Below are 21,992 nucleotides of genomic sequence, written 5' to 3' on the forward strand. Positions count from 1 at the left end.
AAGCAGCTGAATGTAAGCATTTCAAGTACATTGCTGTTCAAGACCTTGGTGTATTACAATCTCTTTCATAACATGGTATATGGATGATGGGCAACAGGTGACCATATTACAGTTTTCACCTGTGTCTCCCAATTTCTTCCTCCTTTATTGTTAGATTTGCTATTTGTACTTTGTTAGCTTGTAACACTTGTTTAAAATGCCTGATGATATGTTACTACAAATAGATGTCTCTTTAATTACACAAATTGTTTTAACATAGAACTAAGATTAAAGGTAATATGTGGTCCTTTTTGAAGGCTAGAGGTCAGCCCATGCGGTCCCTGAAGTGTATCAGGTTGTCCATCATTGTGTTAAATGAGCGCAGATATAAACTCATTTTTTGTATCATAAATACTTATCATTAATAAATATTAGTTTATAAAATGCAGAGAGTAACAAGAGATAATGAGAACTTCATCTAAGAAAAAGAAAAGTCAGTACCAGAACACTGTGAGCACTATTTCGAAAGGATTGTATGAATGATCCCATATGGATCTTTGCATTTGATCCACCCGTCTCAAATATATAAGGGAACATATTAATAAAAGTGCTTACACACGAGCCATTACTGCATCTTAAGCATAGGCGATGCAACATGTGCTAATTACAGCAGTTAACACAGTTTACAAAATGAGAGTGAGAATGAGAGAAGTGAAGAGTTCTCTACATAAAAACAGCTTCAAAAGCACCACAAGAGAATTAAAGAGATGAGTGACATAGATGGTGTGAATGATACATTTTGAATTGCTCTTATTAACACACATCCGTAGGATGTTATCTAGATATGTGAATAGCTGACAAGCTGAATTTAATATACCCTAAAGTTTATATTTGACAAAAAAAAAAATTCTACCTTGCATTATTTTTTTTATAGTTAAAAGAAACGCCTATATATGTAAAATGGTGAGAGAGAAGATTGATTAATTAATTGTAGGCAATGTGAAGTTCTCCTTGAAAGTATCACCTAGGCGAAATATTATATTGTAGATCAACTTTTCCTAGACAGGGACTGCTACATGACAAATAAATCAAGCTAACTAACTTGGAATGGCAATGGGAAGGGTGTAGTGTGAGCAGGAGTACCAATCACAAGCAGTAATCTCTTACAGGGCTGTAAAAGGTATTGTGCACTACCACCTAATAGAGTAAATTGATTAATATTGAAAAAATATTGATTTTGCTAATTACTATAAAATGTTATAATCTATCCGGTGGAGGGGAGCTTTAGTAAAACGAACTTGCTAGATGCAACTTTAGGCACAATAAACACAATTTGTATGTAAACATTCCCAAAACATGAAAAAAAACAGTCACAGTTACTTCATCTCTGCACAGTCACAGCAATTCATGTCATATAGGACGTCCGTTGTTCCTCTAATAAGCACAGTCAAAGATTTCTTTAAAGTGGCTCAAATATATGTTTTAATGATATGCAAGTGGACTGGGTCATATTGAACATGCAAATAGTAAACAAAACAAGACAGCATAGACACAGGAGATGCAAACAGCGGTACAGAAGTGGAGGGTGGCTATGGATATATACATGGGAAACACACCAGGGATATGTCATCACATAGAGCCTTATGACCATTTAGCGCCAACACAAGCACATTTTCTGATATCATCACTCACTGATCATATCAGTGCTGGATTATGAAGAGCCTATTCTGAATTTTGGACATATTAAGCGTGTCCCACTTCTCACAAATTACATAGCTTAATTTATATCATAGTTGCCTCCTCTTCCGGAATGTCCGGGAGACTTCCGAATTTCTGGGAGCTCTTCTGGACTCCCGGGAGCGCAGGGCAACCACCCGCATCCTGCCCACTTCCTTAGTGAAGAAAGTGGGGACAGGGCATGATTCACAAAAAATTGCATCATCCTGCCCCCCCCCCCTTACTCCCCTGCTGTAATAGGTCAAGAATTGAGCCTCGTAGCAGAGGGGGCGGGCTTAATTACACAGTTCTCGTGGTCACACCCCCAGGATGCAGCAGCGAGATCTCCCCTCCCGGAGGGGAGCCCTCAAAAGTATGATTTATATGCACATATTGATTTTACTAACTAATGTAAATTTTACGTGCATACGGCATATGGTGACACCATTAGGCACAGGGCAGGTACTGGGGTTAATTTGTGTTGTATTAAAAAATGAGAAGAAAATCGTAACAATAACATTATTATAATATTTACTCCAAAACAATCAATACAATAATATAAATGTTATTAAATTAGCAATTAAATTAGATACAAACACATAAAACCCACAATCAAACATAACAACAACAGTGCTGTAAGACAAATCATCTATTTAAATGCAATTCATACCAACAATCATTGTACTAGCTAATCTAATAGTCCACATAGAGAAAATAGATATCACGGGGAAAAGAAATCATCTACTTGTTGAAAATCCAGAATATAAAAGTCCCTGTTTATAAATTACCCAGTGCAGATATTCCATATATCAGCTGGATCTTTGTGTGTAAGTGTTTTGTCTATATAAAAGCTAACCCGGTAATCTGTGTAGTGTATCTAGTGTATAAAATTACCCAAAATGATCAGAGAGGAGAACTGTAGCCTGTGAATATGTAAAGACTTATACCCCATTCATACTGCACCAAAAACCCGGGTTTTTGCAGAGGCACGCTGAAAAACCCGGGTCTTGGTGCAGTATGAATAGTCCAACCACAAAATCCCGGGTCTAAAATCCCGGGACTTAGACCCGGGATTTTGCGAGGGGTAATTCCCGTGTTGGACCCCGCTCGCCTGCAGTATGAATGGTGCAACCCGTGTAATTCCCGGGTCTCACCATTCATACTGTAAAAAAAAAAAACTTTTAATTAATAAAAAATATATAACAAATGTTTACTTAACTTATTTTCAGCCAGCGGTGTCTCCGGTGCGTTGCCGGCTGTCAGGGGGACCTCTGGGTACTAAAATGACATAATTTCTAATGGACTAGAAATGACGTCATTTTAGTACCCAGGGGTCCCCCTGACAGCCGGCAACGCACCGGAGACACCACTGGCTGAAAATAAGTTAAGTAAACATTTGTTATGTATTTTTTTTTAATTAAAATCGTTTTTTACACTTTTTTTTTTCTAAAACACGGGTCGGGCAGGTGTAGTATGAATCTTCTTATCTATACTGCCCTGTGCCCCAGCAATATCCGTGTTAACAACCCGGGATATTGCCGGGGCGGCAGTATGAAAGTGGTATTACACACAATTGGGATATCTCTCTTACAGTAAAAACACAGGCATAAGGCTGCAGTCCTTCTATTGATCGGAATTTGTTGCAAATTGACGAAAAACTGATGTAGATCAATGCATTAACTTTAAATTACACTAATTTTCCCTGTATGATTTACATTGGAATTGACCAATCAGAGGACTCCAATAGCGGCACAATACTCATGACGCTTCAAAGTTTATATTAAACCTTCAATCAATACAGCATAAATCAAATGTATCTATATTATAAATATAACGTATTATAAGAGTATGTCTATATAAAAACAGAAAGCACTAAACAAATGGCAGCATATCAAGTAACTTAATTCATAACTTGGCAATGAAAGAAGGCAAACCAAACTCTTTAACTTTATGCCAAATAAATTTCTACAGAAAAGTTTCACAAAGAAACCTTTTTTTACATAACTAAAAATCATCCTAAAACTAAACTTAATCAGGACACTCAGCTGTGGTACTAAAAAAGAGAGCTTTCACTCAGAACCAATGTGATAAAACAGTGGCCCTGCAGCATAAAAATGATGCTCTGTATAAAAAAAAGTGCAGTGCTTGTATTGATTAAATAAGCTCTCACTCAAATCCAGCAGAGTTGTATAGCGAATGCCCTGCAATTTTGAAAGATGTTTACAGGCAACAAAGTAGTTCATAGATTTTTATTTTTAAATGTACACACTGTTCAGCCACAACATTAAAACCACCTGTCTAAAATTGTCTAGGCCCCCCACGTGCCACCAAAACAGCTCTGATCCATCGAGGCATGGACTCCACAAAACCTCTGAAGGTGTCCTGTGGTGTCTGACACCAAGATGTTAGCAGCATCACACTGCCTCCGCTGACTTGCCTTCTTCCCATAGTGCATCCTGGTGCCTCCTCTTCCCCAGGTAAACGAAGCAAACGCACTAGGCCGTCCACATGATCATTGTGATGATTTTTCACCATTTTTCCAAGATCTAAACTCTGATTAGAATCTTTAATAATGGCATTACGCATGTCACAGAAACACCTTCCCTCTTCATTTTCTGAAGCGTTTCCTTCTATGTGAAAGAAACGCGTCAGCAAATGAAGAGGGTCTGTGACATTCCATGTCTCCCATGGGTATACCCAGTCATTCCGAAGTGCTGGGCCACCCACATGCCCTCCTCTAAAAACTCCACATTAATGTCATTTTCACCTATTGCTGGTACATGCGGCATTAAACAGCCACTGATTATCAGTTCCCTCAAATCGGAACTTTCCCACCTAATTTAGGACATTTGGGATATTATTGTAGATCCCCTACCTATCCAATTATCCAACTTATGTCAGGTGATTCCCTAGGTATCTAGCTGCTATTGCTTGGGGAGTACTTAACTTAAGAGCTGTCAACCAACATTTTAAAGATTTGAAAGGTTAAACTGGACTGGACATTGTCTTTTAACCTCTATGAAAATTACTTGCTTTAGGCTCTTACTAATCAAGATATGCACAATGTTAACACAAATACACATGTAATTTGTAAACACACAAACTGAAACCTTGCAAAACAATGATGTCATTCATACAAAGCAGGCGAAAATGAAATACACAAAAATGCTTCAGATTGCCATATCCAACCAGCTTTCATTTGAGCAGCAATGTCCTAAATAAATCTAACATTCTACTTCACATAATATAAAAAGAGTTAAAAAAAGGAAGATGTTTCACCAAAAATATCTAATTTTAAAAGAGCAGCCTTTATTCTTTTCCTGATTGAACTATTATAAAATACAGCGGTAGATGGAAATATGTTTTAATAGCAAGGTCAGACTAATTTATCCTTGATACTATCTGTAAATAAAATTCTGGATGCCGCACTTTTTTAAAAAGGTCATTGAAATGTTAACGTCCTTTTATGGACAAAGTTGCAGCATTGAAGGCAAACAATGTAACCATACAGACAGCAAATATACAAGTACTTCTAAAATAAAAGCGGGCTAAAGTAATTCATGTCCTGTTCTGGCAGTGAGCCTGAATACATGTATCTATAGCTCACTAAGCTTCAGTTACAAGACTAGCAGCTGAACAATTGTAGTTATCTACTAAATAAGTGATGCAACTTAGTGTTGATTCCTGCTGACAATGACATATCCGGATTAAAGATTTAACAGTTTCTAACAGTTCAGAGATCCGGCTAAATCCCTGATAAGAAATATTCTTAGAGATGACAGACTTTTGGGGGATACGCAAATTGTAATCAGAGAGGTTTGGTATAGATCTGCATCAGAACAATTCTAAGGGACTAATGGGCACTTCCTAAATTAATTCAGGTGCGGCTTCTAGAGGTAGACAATAAAAACTGTCTTTAAAAGGGAATATATCACTTAAATGTAAAATGCTGAGGGGCATATTCAATTAGCTTTCCGGTTCGCGGGAAACATGCGCAGTATTGCCGGTAATACGGTACCGCAATAATGCGGATTTTCGTACGCAACCCTATGGGCTGCGAACGAAAATCCACGTTATTGCTGTACCGTGGATTGACTTCGCGGGCCGTTCTAGTGCGATCCCGTGAACCGGAAAGCTAATTGAATATGCCCCTATATGTTATTCCAAATCTTGAGTTTTATTTCATGCAGAGAGGTATTGACCTGATTTATTTATTTTTATATCTACAATATGTTCTTAAACTTATCACTGACTGAGGTAACATGGGTTAATTTAATTAACTGATTTACAACAGGGTGGTTAATTGAGTCCAGGTTAATTCAGTCAGCTCTGAATTCAGGATCAGACAAAAATGTATCAAGCTGACTTTCTACTACTATATATTTTATAAATTAATTGCCCTAACACCCAGAATAAAAAAAATTCGGAGCTGTGCTAGCTTCACCAAGAATAACATTTTGCCCTGGTTAATTTTATATTGAGTTTCTAGGGAACCAATTGTAAACCTTCCTACATGCTCACTAAGGACCTCATTTAGAGTCAGACGCAAAGTCCGTTTTAGGCGCATCCAGCAAAAAAACACTATCATGCATGTGCAGAAAGCACCAAATCCGCCTGCATCATGGATGCAATTAACACTTGCGACAGCTTGCGTCTCACTACGAGAGAATGGGAAGAACACGGATTTGTGAAGGTGTGATCATGTAAATACATCCTAGTAAAAGTGAGGCGCAGACGCAACACATGTCAAAACAGGGCTAAAGCTGTGCGGCAGGAATTAGGTGGCGCAAGCCTTAGCTAGCTGCAGGAACTGCTTGCAGCTCCATAGGGTATTAAGAGTGGGACGCAACTGGGGTTGCTTGCCACTCGTAATACGCTACCAAGCTGCGGCACACTCCCACTCCTACACTACTTACACAGACTTTGCGTCCGACTCTAAATGAGGTCCTAAATATTTGCACAAAATTTTTTGTTCATAAACCTTTCTGCTTAATTTGCTGTTGCACTTACCCAAACTAATGAATATATGAAAGTTTTTTTTTTTTTAAAACATCAATTAATTCAGCACAGCTAAATGCAATTGGAAATTAAATGAAATGTTCGAGAGCAGAACATTTTGTGCCCTGGAGAAGGGATCTTTTAGGAGGGGCCAGGATCGGATTGGGAACTTAAATTGCCCCTGGAAAAATTCTGAAAGTGGCCTCATGTAGATGGGGACCAAATAAATGGTAGGCATGGCCAATAGTGGGCAGAGTTAGCACACCAGCCCTAGCCACATAGGCTTTAGGCAAGGCAAATGCAAAATGTAATGGTAGGCACCTGTCACAATTGGTGGAGTTAACACACGAGTTGTCAAAGCATTGCACTAGTAGGTGGCGCAAACACAAGCAGGCAGAGTCAGCACACCAGTGGGTGGAGTACACATCGGTTATGTGAGAGGAGCAGCTGAATCCAGCAGCAGGGAGTTCCCAGAGTTAGCAGTAATTTAATAGTAGTCTCTCTAACGGTATAAATAAAAAAACAAAAAACATACCTCTGCCTAGCTGTATGCAAAACATTAGGGTGTCATAACCATGGTGGTGTGTGCCCATACCCCCAAGAAAAGGTTTTAGCCTCCCAATGCCCTGTATTCACACCAATACCTTCTGTAGCTCTTCTTGGGGTTAGGGGTGGGATTTAAGAGAAAAAAACACTTACTTTTAAATAAACTGGTATTACCTGTAAACACACTAGCATGAACAATTTAAAAAAAATGTGGGTTTCTTTTTCGAATTAAACGAACATGGATGTGTCATAGAAAATGTATTGCAGGATTTATACTGCTCTACATGATAATTTGGCCAGTATTAGTGATACATGTACATTACAAAGAACATTCTAGTGACTGTCATACAATGCAAAGAGCATTCTAGTGACTGTCATACAATGCAAAGAGCATTCTAGTGACTGTCATACAATGCAAAGCGCATCCTAATGACTGTCATAAAATACAAACAGCATACTAATGACCACTATACAATACAGAAAGCACCCTAGTGACCGCCATACAATACAGAAAGCATCCTAGTGATCATCACAAAATACAAAGAGCATCCTAGTGACCATCATACAATACAAAGAGCATCCTAGTGACTGATATACAGAGAGCATTCAAGTGACCGCCATACAAAACATGGAGTTTCTTAGTGGCTGCCATACTAATACATGCATCCTAATACATACAATACATATAATGCAAAGAACATTCTTGTGACTGCCACAGAAATTAAACTGTTGTTCTATTTGCCCTAATGCCCTCCTAGGTAAAAGCAAAAAGTATTTTTTGTAACAGAATATGGAGTTAATTTACCTCTACTTACAGACAATGTACCTCCATGCTTTCCTTCTTCCACTTTTACAGGATTACCTCTATAACTTGCTACCACCTATGTTTTTGTATTTAAAATATGGCCTAACAGCCTGCAGAGAGTACATAAAGGAAGAAAGGAACACGTCTTTAACACAATAAACAAGTTACTTCTCACAACACAGTGCACAAAAATATATCTATTTCTATATAGGTGAACAGCCAGTGGTTGAGGAGACTGTGGATTAAATAGTAAGAAGAGTATCAAGCCATATGGCCCAAATTGGTCAGTCGTTATTGGGGTACTTGCAATATAACCCAAAAGATGTTGAACAGATTTACTAAATAATTGTATTAGTGGGCAGGCCCCAAACATATGTACATATGTGCCTTTGTTCACCGCCACAAAGGAATTGGAAGACTCAACGTAACTGCAGGTGTTTAACAGATAACTTGTGTGAAATACCTTGCTCAAAATTATAGATTGTTCTGTGGGTTAGCCATTATCAAATCTTTCTATTCCCTGCCTGCATCACCATGCCTCCGCAGCCCCCATCCCACTCAACAACAGGCAGCACCGATTCGCTGCCTGTTGCTCTCAAATGATAGGACCGCCCTTAGCAACCAAGGAAGTATAGGGGAAATCTCAAATAGGAAAATAGGATGCGACTCCTATTATCTGTTCCAGCCCCCCTTGCTCATCGCCCTGACTGTCAGCCTCCCCTTTGCACTCATCACTCCTACTGTCACCTCACGCCCCTCCCTGTGAGCATCGCTCTGTCTGCTAACTCCCCCCCTGCACTCATCCTCCCACTGTCAGTTAACCTCCCCCAAGCGCCCCGACTGTCATCTCCCCTTCGCGCTGGGTTTAAAAAAAAATTAGTAACAAAAAAAATCCAGGGGATACATGAGACAGCCTCGTTAGGGCACCAGCCTGCCGATAAACTTCCCAGTGAGGCCTATGCCCAATCCGTCCCTGGGAGGGGCTGAGATTGTGCTTTCTCTAGGTAGCAAAGGAATATATTTGTTTATTTTTTATGGTCATTATATAGGTATTCATGGCAGACTGGGGGAAAACATAGTTTCCATTATTATTTCCATAGTTACTTTCAAACAATTACCCCAAGTTTACTCTTACAGGGCCTGAGTCATTACGGAGAGCAAAGCATAAAAAGGAGTAACTTTGCACCTGGGTACAAACATGTTGCGTTGGAGGGGGAGGTACATTTAAAATGTGGGGACAGATTTATAGTTGGGGTAGGGCATGTTCTAGATCAACTTTAAATTTCAGTGTAAAAATAAAGCTATCAAGTATTTCTGTGCTACATGAAGAAACAGCCAGAATTTAACTTATGAGTAAAATAATAAACTAATTTGCACCCCTTACATTGTAACATGGTTTGTCCCAGAGAAAATTTACTGGGTTTTTTTGCCTTACTTTCCTTAATGATTCAGGCCCACAGGGTTTATCTCCTTAATATTTGTACTTAACACAAGCTGTGACAAAGTTGCACTGGCAGAAACAAAAGCACATCATTACATTCTTAAAATTAGTTGTTTTTTTTTAAAAAAGAAATGTCGGATATGCTGTGAGACTGAGCTGTGGTTTATACTGCCATTCGTGTGCAGGAGAGTCATGCAAGAACCAGTGACCCCAATGTGAAAGTAATAATGATCCCAATGATTAATGATCTAAATGTTTGAACCATTCACACATTTTCACATTTACTTTTGTGATTTCATGCATTATCTAAACTTTAAGCACTTACCCCTAATTTAGTGATATAAACATTGCTATTACAACCCTACCTCCCATAGCTGCCCTGGTTCCCTGGTTTTTAATTATATAATTACCTTCAATTTCACAATCCTATATATTCTCTATGGTAGAAGCAAACTATCACCCACTAAGTCATTACTTTCTGATATTTTAAGCATGCACATTAGCCAGGGACAGGTTAAAATCACTGAGGCCAATAGGCACAAAATCTTTGGCACCCTAATTCTCACCCCATCCAATAGTCACACCTTTTCTTTTTTATTTTACAAACAAGCCATAGAATAGTAAGTCCTGTCATAGAGCAGAATATAGCTGAACTCTCTACATGATCTATCCGCCACCATAAGTGTCTCCAATTTTTCAGAGAGGGTATTTGGCCAGACCAGGGAGAGTGCACCTCATGCCTAACTGGCAAGAAATTCCATATGGAAGTTATCCTGAAATATTGTCAATTATGTCATGTAAAATTTTAATGGTTTTAATGTAATCTAGACCATTATGAAATAACATTCTATGTTGTAATTTTGTTCTTTCATTGTGTGCACCAATTAGAAAGTTAAGTGCATTTTCATGTTCTGTCTCACGGGGAATATGGTCACACTTGCCTCAAGCAAAGTTTGTGCCGCAAGACTGGTAGTAGTCAGCACATCATACGGTTGCTCTAGTCGAATGAATACACAATTTATCCAGTCAGTGCCGGACAAGGCAGAATAAGACTTCCGTGCACAAGCAGATAGCTGCAGTAGCTTCCACTTGATTGCTCCATAGACATATCAGATCTCGAATCCTAGTTGCTGGTTGACTAGCAGCACCAATGCTCAGGCAGTGGTAGGGTGTTAGAGGCAGTTGTGGGAGGTTCTGACTCCTTCCTCTCTATCAGGATTATACAGTGCAAATCTTGCTCAGGTTAACCCTCTATTCATCCAGTTAATGTAAAATGTGTCCACCTTATACGTGAGATTTTTGCATGCCGTCATTTATTTTGTCTATGCTGAAAGAAACAAGTTTGATCTGTGAACTTCATTTCAGATAGAGGTGCATTTGACACCACAATCCTCTTGCATCAGTTTGACAGTAGTGTAACATTACCACATTGTGATGTTGGTGGTCCTCTCCTTCTTCTAACTCTCAGTTTGGGGCTTCCTGCTTGCCTTCATTACCCTCTGCACTTGACGCTGTCCCATTAGGTGTAGCCCTACACACTTTTTCTCAGTTACACAAGTGAACAGGTTATTGCCTCGCACAAGATCAGCACATTTATCTCTGAAAATACTCTGTGCTGTGGTGAACATTCTGATGATCTGATTGGCTGCAGGTTGTTCTACACCCGCTGTGAAGCCATGCAGTTCCATTTTTGGACTCACAGCAGAGGGACACTTGCGATCCATTGCTCTTTCTGCAAAGTATAAACTTTCACTGTCTCACTACCTTCTAGTTTATTTGCATTTATTGTTCTTGTACTATTTGTTTAACATATGTTATTGTATGGCGTGCATATTTATGTTAATAGGAATATGGTTACATAAGCCAGACAGGGAATCCTTGAATGATGCCAGGTGAAATGTAAATCAGGTATAAGTGAGGATGAGATGTCTGGGTTAATGGTGTATGCAGGTTTAATGCTGTCAAATCTCTCCTGTTTAGTTAACCAGATCATTGTTATACTAGTATCCCTGGATTAGACATCTAGGCACCTTCTCCAAAGGAAGCCAACAGTCTCCAGTCACCATAGTGGAAGACACTTAGGTTTATGCCTTTTCACTGGCTTACCTATCACAACCTGGCTACTGCCCCTAGATCAACATTATCTCCACCACCGTGGGAATATTGAAGGGGATAAAACCTGTGTTTTGACTGCACTGAGGTCGTTCGTGGATTGGTGACTAGGACCTGCGCTTCCGTCATATATGTATGCTGTACCTGCGAAGAATCACATCTGTCTGGTGATTGTATATCCACGTCTGTATTGCCGTCTACGGAATAAACTGTGTTTTGGTTCCAACAAACTGCCTAGGTGATGTCAGACCGATAGCCTTTTTGAGGATAACAATAGCGGGACACTAACTGGTATTAACGCTACTGAACTAATAGGTGCGGAGTCTAACGTACCCCTGGTATTCGCCAGGGACCCCCGCAAGGAGGTTTGGACTTCGCTGCACAGGGTACGCAGGACACGGTCCTACTAGCCAGTTGCCGATGTAGTGTAGAAGGGTCAGACGGTCCGGGTCGAGCCAATCAGGAATAGCAGTACCAGGGAGAATCCAAGAGGGTAGTCAACAGGCCGAGGTCGCAGTACAAATAGGTCACAAGAAGGAGAAGAAGTCGCCAAGCCGGGTCACAACAATATATAAGGAACACAGGGAGCAAAATCAGGATAACCAGGAACACCAGGTATAACCTGTTACTCTGGCACCCTAATGGCGCCAGAGCCAGGTTTAAATAAGGCCAGAACGCTGATGATTGGAGGAGCCAGGGGCGGGGAATCAGCATGGAAATCAGCGTCCGGGCGCATGCGCCCGACAGACCAGACTACCGGAAGCCGCAGCGTGAGTGTTGCTTAGCAACAAGCGCTGCGGCTGAAAGAAGGGAAGGCGTCCGTCCCCGACTGACAGGGGATCAGCGGGAACGGCGCCTGACAGGTGATTTCCAAGAACCTGCTCACTTTAAAAATCTGGACACATGGACAATAAATAAATTATCTACTATGTCTAATGCTAAATCTGGAACTGTTCTTAGCTAATCTGAGAAAAAAACTTCAAAACACAGAGCTTTGCCTAGATTACCTGTCCAGAAATACTGAAACAACTGAATAAATACCAAATGTACAGTGTACATACAATATGCAACAGTATTTGAAAGTTCTTTGGGATTAGGGACCCTTAAATGACAGGTTATTTTGAGATTCCACTTGTAACAATAATACTTACAGGCAGGAAGGCTTCATCCCTTATAAGGGGTCCCACCCTAGAAGTGGCATATAAACTGAAGCTAGTGTCTATAAACATCTGGTGGGTGTGTATATAACCTCTGAGTTTGGGAGTCACTGCTTAAGCGAAATCTCACGTTATACTGCCATTCTTATTCATTGTAGTTTGTAGGAGTTTTTGTAGCAGGCAGTTATGATAAAAGAAATTAATGGGTGGTAATTTAAAATCTTTGTCAAAACTAGGTTACATGCATGTATACATGAAATAGAAATATTACTCCACTTTCTACACTAATTATTGCAACATTACTTCCAGGCTTGAGTCGGTGTATGTTATGGAGAATACTGCATTCATTTTCTCATGAAATTCTTTTACCACAAACAATACTTTTGCATTTTTTAAGCAAAAGTATTTGACAAGATTATATTTCTGTGATTAAATGAAACATTTCATTGTACAATGTTTCAATACTGCCAAAATCTGCATTTTAGCTTATAGCAATAACCTCATGAAAACAATAAGAAGTATTGGGTACAGTTTAAAGCTACTCTTTAGGCAACTAAATAGCTCTACAGGATAAGTCAATTCAAGCAAATGGCAATTACAGGGCAGCGCATTACACAATATTGACATATTCCAGTGCCATATTCCACCTGATAGGGCTCATCACTGTATGGTAGGGGTTTTGCTCCCCAGAAGTGGCATCTGTCTGTTTTAGGGACATTAAAGCTCAGCAACACAGTCTCATGCAGTGCATGCCGTAGCTGAATCTGCATCCAAAAAACATCTCCACCATGGGAACACATTTTCAATAATAAGTAAACTAATACTGGAATAGGAGACATGGGACAAATACTATCCTTGCCAAAAAACGTAAGTAAGGTTCTTGTGTCAGCTTCACCCTCTCCTCATGCTAGCTGGCCCCCAGTACAGCAATAGCCAACTGCCACTTATTCCCAGGGTCCGTCTTGGTTCTTAAATGTGTCCTTGGAAGTTTTTTTTCACTAAAAATGTTGATTCCTTGCTTGTTTTACCACTGATCAACTGCACAGTTCATTCTTTTCTTGATTTGTGTAATTCTCAACATCTATACAAAATACTGTTTACGAGGAAATCACTTAAGGACAACATTTACTATATAAAGCCTGGACCCACATGTAGCAGAGATCCCCACTTCTGCTTGGCTCCTGATCCAGTTATACTAAGAGCTTGCAGAGAAAAGAGCTGTCCGAGCAACCGGGAAGAAGATGCAAACTCATGCTTTGGATATTTGTACAGTATGTGGCAATGGACTGACAGTGGACTGCATACACTGCTGTCGTAGCTGCTTGAATAAAGCAAGATTGGCTTTAGTCCAACATGGACTGAGGGCCAAATACAAGCATGAAATGGGTTTCTGGGGGTGGGTTGTTGGGGGGCAGTAGGACTAAACGTTAAGGTTTATTGAATAAAAGTACAGTAGAACTGTATTGTGACCATATCCATGCTTTGAGGGGATGCAGTGCCCAGAGACAAGTTATACATTCACCAACCCACTGTGATGTTCACTTTGAAATTGCATTGTTTATTTAAATCACTCAAATTTTGTATATAAATATATAAAATTCAACAAATACTAACAAATGCATTCAGTATACAAAACAAAATTATATTGGTAACTGGTCAACATTCCCACAACTTCCAGTGGCAAACCATTAAAAACTAACGATAGTTGACTCCTATGCACTGAAAGTCATTGTTCCTAAACCCTCAACCTTGGCCTCGCCTTTATTATATGTTTGGACATTTTGCAGAACTGTCCTTAAAATTTGTCAGAAATTACATGTTTACAAGTTATTATCATAATATACACTTCTGCTAATTATAAATAATAAAGATTACTTCTCTCCAACAAACTTCTCCATATATCTGTGTCTGAGAAACTGCAGTATTACCCAAAAGATGCATCTGCAAACAGCTAAATAGAGTGATGGATTGATGGCTGTGCCAAACCCTCAGCAGTTTTCATATAAATAACTTACTAAAAACATAGAAGAGACTATACTAAAAATAAAGTGTTTGCAGTTGTCCAATAAGCCCTGCATCATCCATTTATTGAACATGAAGTGTTGTATAACATTTCCTTACAGCATTAAACCCTACCCCCTCAAGCTTACTCCTTAGGTGTCATCCTTGACTCAGAATTTTCCTTTCTTACCCACAACCAATCTGTACCCAAATCCTGTTTCTTACATTTAAGACACCTTTACAAATTACATACATATCTCACACAAGACACTGCCAAATGTTAATACATGAACTCATTATCTCCTGCATTGAGTATTTCAATTCCTTTCTTACTTCTCTTCTCCTAACCAGACTTTCACCCTTACAATCTATTGCAGCTGCTGGGTTTATTTTCCTGGCAAAAATGTTCTTCTACTGCTGTTCTACTCTGTTAGTCCTTTGATTGGTTGCTTGTATTTTACTGAATCCAATATAAAATACTTCTACTAACATACAGAATCTTTAACAAAATATTTTCCCTTTTATCAAAATATCTGCCAATTGTACCCGTCCATTTTGCCAACGGTCTGTGTCCTCATCGATTCCCATCACTTACTGATTCCATTCTCAGTTACAGGACTTTTATCGGGCTGCATCCAATCTGTGGAATTCCCTCCCACGTACAACATGACTTTCCCCAGCCTCTAACCATTCCCTGAGAACTTACCATTATAGGCAAGATTATAAAATGCCTTAATCCTCATCTTAACTTCCATATGCTGTTCTACCCTAGTACTACCCCTCTACATGGTACATGCAAGACTTACATTTCTTCATTCTCTTTCCATATTCAGTCAACCTACTGATGTAACAAACCAAACTTGATGTGTGACTATAGATCCACTAAGCACCTTTTCCCACTGCAAGTTGACTGGGCCAATATGCAATCTGTAACACTTAATCCTGTATTATACTTCTATTTTGCCTTAGATTGCAAACTTGCGAGCTGGGCCCTCTCATCTCTTTGTTGATTAATACCTGGTCTTGTTTTATTGCTGCGTTTATTCCCAATTGTAAAACTCTGCAGGGTATGCTAATGCTATATAATTAAACTTTAATAGTAATAATAATAATAATATTTTCCAACACGACAAGCACATCTATATCCTAATTAGAACTAATCTTTATTTGTTGACTTTGACATGACCCATAGCACCTTGGTACATACTAATACAGAGTCTGCTTATTTACTGAACTGAACTATCAATCACAGGAGCTTTCACTTTGAAAGCCTCAAATTTTAAGTAAAAGTGGAGTGGTTTTATACCACTATGACTCTACAGATCTTTTGTGAAACTATTTTATTTTTTTTTATTTCTTTTAAAAGTTTTATTTTTGCAAGGTCATGATAACAACAAAGAGCGATTAACAGAGTGAATACAATTAGCAAAAGTAGACAAAAAATAACAAAGTCAACGACCAGCGTAGAACGTATGAAACGCTAAGTCAACCGAACTTTTAAATTTAGTAGTAACGAGTGACCCAAAGTTTTTGTAGAAAGAGGAAAGAAGGAAAGGGAGTGTATAGAGGAAGAAAGGAGCAAGAGAAGAGGGTGCAGAGGAAGGAGGGTAAGAAGTGACTAGATCCATTGTAAAGGAAGAGAAGTCCAAGAAAGGAATGAGGTTTTAGAACTGGGTTATGTAAAGGGTGGGCACGCCTGAAAGAAGGATAACCATGGGTCCCAAACCTTGGTGAATGCTCTCGAAGTGTTCCGAATAATACTGGTCATATACTCCATCCATTGAGTCTGCCAGACTCTATTAATTATGGACTGCATGGAAGGAGGGGATAGCATACGCCAATCTGTCGCTATTTGGCAAGTAGCTGCTGAGACAATGTGCCTAATCAGTTTATTCTGATGTCGAGATGCCGAGTGAGCCGCCATAGGGAGTAGAAAGAATTTGGGCTCCAAGGAATGTCCACCTGGAGGATTAAATTAATCAGGCCTCTAATCTCAACCCAGAAGCCTGACATTTTTGGGCACGACCACCACATGTGGAGGAATGTGCCTTCATGGGAGCACCCTCGCCAACACCGATCATCTTTTGTGAAACTATTAAAGGATACAAAGTCATAACCCTCAACAGTCCCTGTTTTGCAGTCACAGGTTTTAGAGGTATGTTGATTAAAATGTCCATATTTTCCAATATTGCCCAACTGCACAATAAAGTTGCTTTTTTTTGTGGCTCTCAAGATGCATCTAATTTTTAAACTAGACGTTATAAGCTAAGTATTAAACAGTAGTACTTGAAACTGCAAAAAAGTTTAAGTGAAAATCAAGTCGGGAAACATGTCATAATAGGAATGCCCCAAGGTCCACCAAGAAAGTATTGCTTGTGATGTGCTCACCGGCAAAGTGTCCCTGGAAACTATTTTCAAATGTTGGCAACAACGCAGAATCAAAATCTACACATCGCTATATGAAGCCTAACCTTTTTGCAGCACCTAAAGCCAACAAGCAGGAGCAGAACAGTGCATCACCGGGGCCCATAGTAGAATTTGGGCATGAGTGGTGATGTCACCACTCTAGGCTTCCAGACCCTCAAAAGAGCAGAGCGGGGGTCTGTTCTGAGTATGTGTGGCTCAGGAAGGTCCATTTGAGAGTGGAGCGGGGAACTCAAGGGTGTGGTGGCCTCGGGAGATATGTGTAGACCTTGCAATACCTCACATCCAGGCAACATAGTGGACAAACCCCCTGCAGTTCTGCCACTATAAACAAGTTTTTTTCTGAGGAAGCCATTTAAGCAACTTTATAATTTGGTCAGGGTGATGCTTGGGCCAGACACAGTATTGGCAATTTAATTTACATAGTCATTGTTTATCCTTCACCACAAGATTTGGGCATTTCTCTGCACAATCACTGTGTCCAGAACAAGCAGTTATGATATGACTAATTCTTATGATGTCTCTGTGAACACACAGCAATTCAGACTGAGCTGCAGTCATGATGGGACCCTCTTGTATGCTGGAATGCAAACTCAAGCTCTCAGTTTGACTCTTGCTTTCCTTTTTGAATCAAGTTCCCTGGCCACATGCCACAATATGAAAGGTTATTTCTATCGCTCTAACAAATGATCCACAATAGTAGTATTTACGTCCTACAATCATACTGTAATGAGTGCACCTGCTACACACATCTTGGGAAACACTTCTGTCAACTGTCTCTATATGTCCTTTTTATTGGCGCGGGGGAGGGTGGGCCATTTATACCTATATTGAAAGTGTAAAATTAAGGATAGAGGGACTATGGAAGTAAAATGTTACAAAGGCTTAAAAAGGCATTATGTAAATTATATATAGAACATAAATTATGTGCAGTTCGAAAAATAGCACATCCCATCATTACATTGTGGTTTTCATTGGTCCATATTGTTGGATATTTTACTTCTCAAGTATACTAAATGTATAGAGACTACACCTACTTTTTACACTCTTTGGATTTGCAATTTTCCAAACATAATAAAATATTCACAGGTGATTGGTGGTTGCCATTGGTCACTAAGACAAGTGCTGTAACTATACTTACAGTAGACTTTACAAACACCAGACCAACCACAAATGCAACAAGTGTTAATACTTTATTTGCTTTCTGGTGACAGCAGCACAGTGTGATGTACCACAAGCAGATGTTATCCCATCAGCGAGTATGTACCCTGCAATGATATTGCAGAACTTGCCCTCAAAAAACCCTACTATGTCATGTGCACAATTTGAAGCACATCATTGGTTCAGATTGTTTTATTTCTAATCAGGGGTGAAAATAAGGTATGAATAGATCTATATATACAGTCCTGCCTTTGTGTCAATGGTGCCTAACCTATTGGTTAAGACCTTAAAGATAGGCCCCAGTGTTTTAAAAAGTAATGCACACTATCAATTAAAAAAATGAATTTAAATTCATACTTTGAATTTATATTACACCTATTATTCTAAAAGTTTTACTTAGATTAAACACATATATTTAACTTATAGATAACGGCAAACTAAGAGCAAATGATTCATTTCAAATCAGAACCTTCAGTCCCAAGTCTTTTCCAAGTCTTTTTCCCAGACTAACTTGGTTCCAGTTTGAAAAGTATTGAAGATCTCTGCTCTCCATACACCATAAGAACAACTAACTGCTTGGTAGAGCATGGTTTAAAGGAAATGACAGCCCACCAGGTTGTGAAATTATAGTTTGCAATATTTTCATAAAAGTTTAAGTGAACTTATGATCAGACCTGATCTATTCATGTATTTATACATTTGTAGACTCTATGTTATATATTTTATTGTAAACATGAATATTCCTTATAATAAAATGATCATCCATACCCAGCAATAATAAATATCATTCTTTATCAAGCAAATTTTCAACAATGAGCTAACCACTAATTAATTGTTAGAGCAATGTTTAGAAAACTCCCACAAGTTTTCCAGTAGTGACAGATGCTGGTAAGCAAGGGAAGGAAAGCAGATGAGAAATTCTAAATGAACTCTCACCATCAACCAAAGATAAGACATTAGAATGCATGTATTCATAAAACTCCCATCACGCAGGCTGTATTATGTGTATTACAGACTAACACATATAGAAATATTGTAAGATAATATACACAGATGCTAAATTCCAGCAGTCATTGTCGCAATAAACACATGAATGAAATATACTAACGTTTACAGGGGTATAATTATTGTGTTGAACTATTTGCTTGCTCATATACAGTATGCACAGTACTGAAGCTCACGTGTATATAGTAGCAGGAGATTGTCACAGAAGAGTTTCTGTCCACTAGATCACAGCACGGTGGTGAGAGGAGAGAATAAAAACATTAACTAAATAAGTCTCAGTGACTTTTGGCAAAGAGGGGCTACCATGACATGCAAGAATCCACTTTGGGGTAGTAGAAATATTACAATCAACGTGTTTACAACGGCTTACCATCTTGTATCATCATGGTAATGTTCCAGAACAGAATATCCAAAAAACGAGCCATTTGGACCTTGATAGGAAATCGGGTGATCCAAATCTATATTGTAAGAACAGACCACATTTAGTGAAATCACACCAAGCAGTAGTTTAAAGAGATTCATTTCAGCCATGCAGCGAGATCCTCCAGCCATCCTGTGTCAAAGTCAAATCCAAAAAAAACAGAGGTTTATTCAACTTCTCGCTGTACAGTTCAACTCCCAGCGCAGTTTGCAAAGATGCCAGCAATGTTAATTACTCTGATGTTGCCTGTCTCCAAAGTGTAGATAATCACAGAGGTGTGGCAGGGGGGTGAGTTGCGACTAGGGTCTGCGCAAATAGTGGAGTAGAGAATTATTTTCTTTAGTCTCTGAAATCAAGACCAATCCGTTATGTGAGGGAGTGGATTTTAGAAGAACTCCGTTAACTATACGCTGTGTGAAATGACTGTAGAATCAGAGAGCAGGCGACATCTAGTGTATGCATGGGATATTGTGGAATAGTGTGATGAAATTATGGTGGGCTCTAGGGGAGGTAATTTTATGGTCCTTTCTACTTGCAATAATAGTACTTGTGTACAAATGCCTGTTTGTATTATTTTGAGCCTACCTTTTATCTAGTGATAAGGTATTTACCGTTATTGATTTGATATTTATGAGGACATATTCACATTTTTGCAAAAGTAAAGTAAAAAGTCTCAGACATACGTTTTCTCACCACACTCTGTATTCTATGTGGAATGCAGCAAGAGAAATTTGCCTATGTATTAAGGTGTGTATTGACAAACTTTAAGCATCAATGCAAATTGCAGCGATGCATTATGAACCATCGCTGTAATTTACCATGCCAGGGCTACTCTGGGAAGTAACCCTTCAAGCACAAACTCTTTTTACTATATACCAGCAGTCTATCACTGCCGGGGAATGGAAGAAGTGATATCCCCATGACCATAGCGCTGACTCGAGTGAGGGATCCAGCGAATCCAGAGAGGCTTCAGCTGGATCCCATAGAAAATGACAGGTAACCCCATCCTGAGATGGCGTTACCTTGCTGCCAAAAGCAAATATTTTCAAAGCTTCATGCATTGCAGAACTTCGCAGTCTCCATATTAAATTATGGGGACTGCGTTAAGAAACATTAAGTGGGTTGAGGCACAAGAAATCTGCCATAAACCCTTCATAATTTGTGCAACCACCATTTTACGGAGAAAACTACTGTTTTCTCCATTTTAATGGCTGATCACACTTTAATACATAGACCCCAAAATCATTCTGAAAATCGTGCAGGTACATTCGATTTTGTTACACCAGTGCAGTGTAAGGATCCATATCACCTTTTGGGTTTTGCCATATTTTCTCCAATGCATTAAAACACAGACAGGTATGGATTGTGTTTTACATTAGTTTTCAGTGGCCTGTGAACAGGCTTCAAGAGATAAATGCAAATAATAACGACACATTAATTATTATTGGAACTACACTTACTATCAGTTTTCATGTGTTTACAATGTGAACCAAATTTATGTGGTAGGGTATAAACCCTTATCTAATCATACATTCTAAATGTTTCATAGTTTTGCTGTGAACTGCCCTTTCTATTGCGCTTTTTTCTGCACAACAGGGTGAAAGATCCCAATACCTGCACAGTTTTCACAGCAGCTTGCATCACATTGAATTTCATTTAGAACATGGGGGGCCTGATTCAATAAGGAATGTAAATATTGAAAAGTGCGGATGCCCAGAAAGGACTATACGCCAGAGAACACAGCAACGTCCAATTCATCTTCAAAGGACCCTCACGATAGCCTATGATTTTAGGGCCGGATGGGGAGGGGAATGGGCGTATGCACGTTGTCAATGTACAGTAAGGGCATGCCAAGCTCGAGCACACACAGCTACGTTAGATACAAGCTTTGGGGATCTCAAAGTTACGAGTTTTTTTTCATGGCATCACTTGCACCAGGGTGTAAGTGCCGATTACTAGTGATGACGGTGGCTTATCCGTGCTAGAACATGAGTTTGCAATCAGGAGCAACTGTAAGAATACTTTTTTTATGTACAGTGGACATTAAGAGCATCATGATAAATGTGTTGGATTAAAAAATGGAAAAAATGTTTTTTTAAAAACCCAAAAACAAAACGCAATTTTCATTTGTTTTGCATGCCTTAATTAATCAGACCTGGTGTGAGCAAATTGAAAACTGTCTTCTATGGAAGCACTTGCAAGTTGTGTGTTTCTTAACAGTAGACA

General features: G+C 39.1%; 1 protein-coding gene across 1 annotated transcript in view; it reads right to left on the reverse strand.

Moving 5' to 3' along the window:
- The window catches only part of ITGA9 (integrin subunit alpha 9), a 329,646-nt gene extending 309,493 nt beyond the window's left edge, over positions 1-20,153 (reverse strand). Inside the window, exon 1 of the mRNA XM_075212608.1 lies at positions 19,716-20,153. Within this exon, the coding sequence (XP_075068709.1) occupies positions 19,716-19,897 (182 nt within the window). The 5' untranslated portion in view covers positions 19,898-20,153. The remainder of the gene's footprint in view (positions 1-19,715) is intronic.
- Between the last annotated feature and the right edge of the window lie 1,839 nt (positions 20,154-21,992).

Source organism: Mixophyes fleayi, chromosome 5 (assembly GCF_038048845.1).
Source record: "Mixophyes fleayi isolate aMixFle1 chromosome 5, aMixFle1.hap1, whole genome shotgun sequence".
NCBI classification, from domain to species: domain Eukaryota; kingdom Metazoa; phylum Chordata; class Amphibia; order Anura; family Limnodynastidae; genus Mixophyes; species Mixophyes fleayi.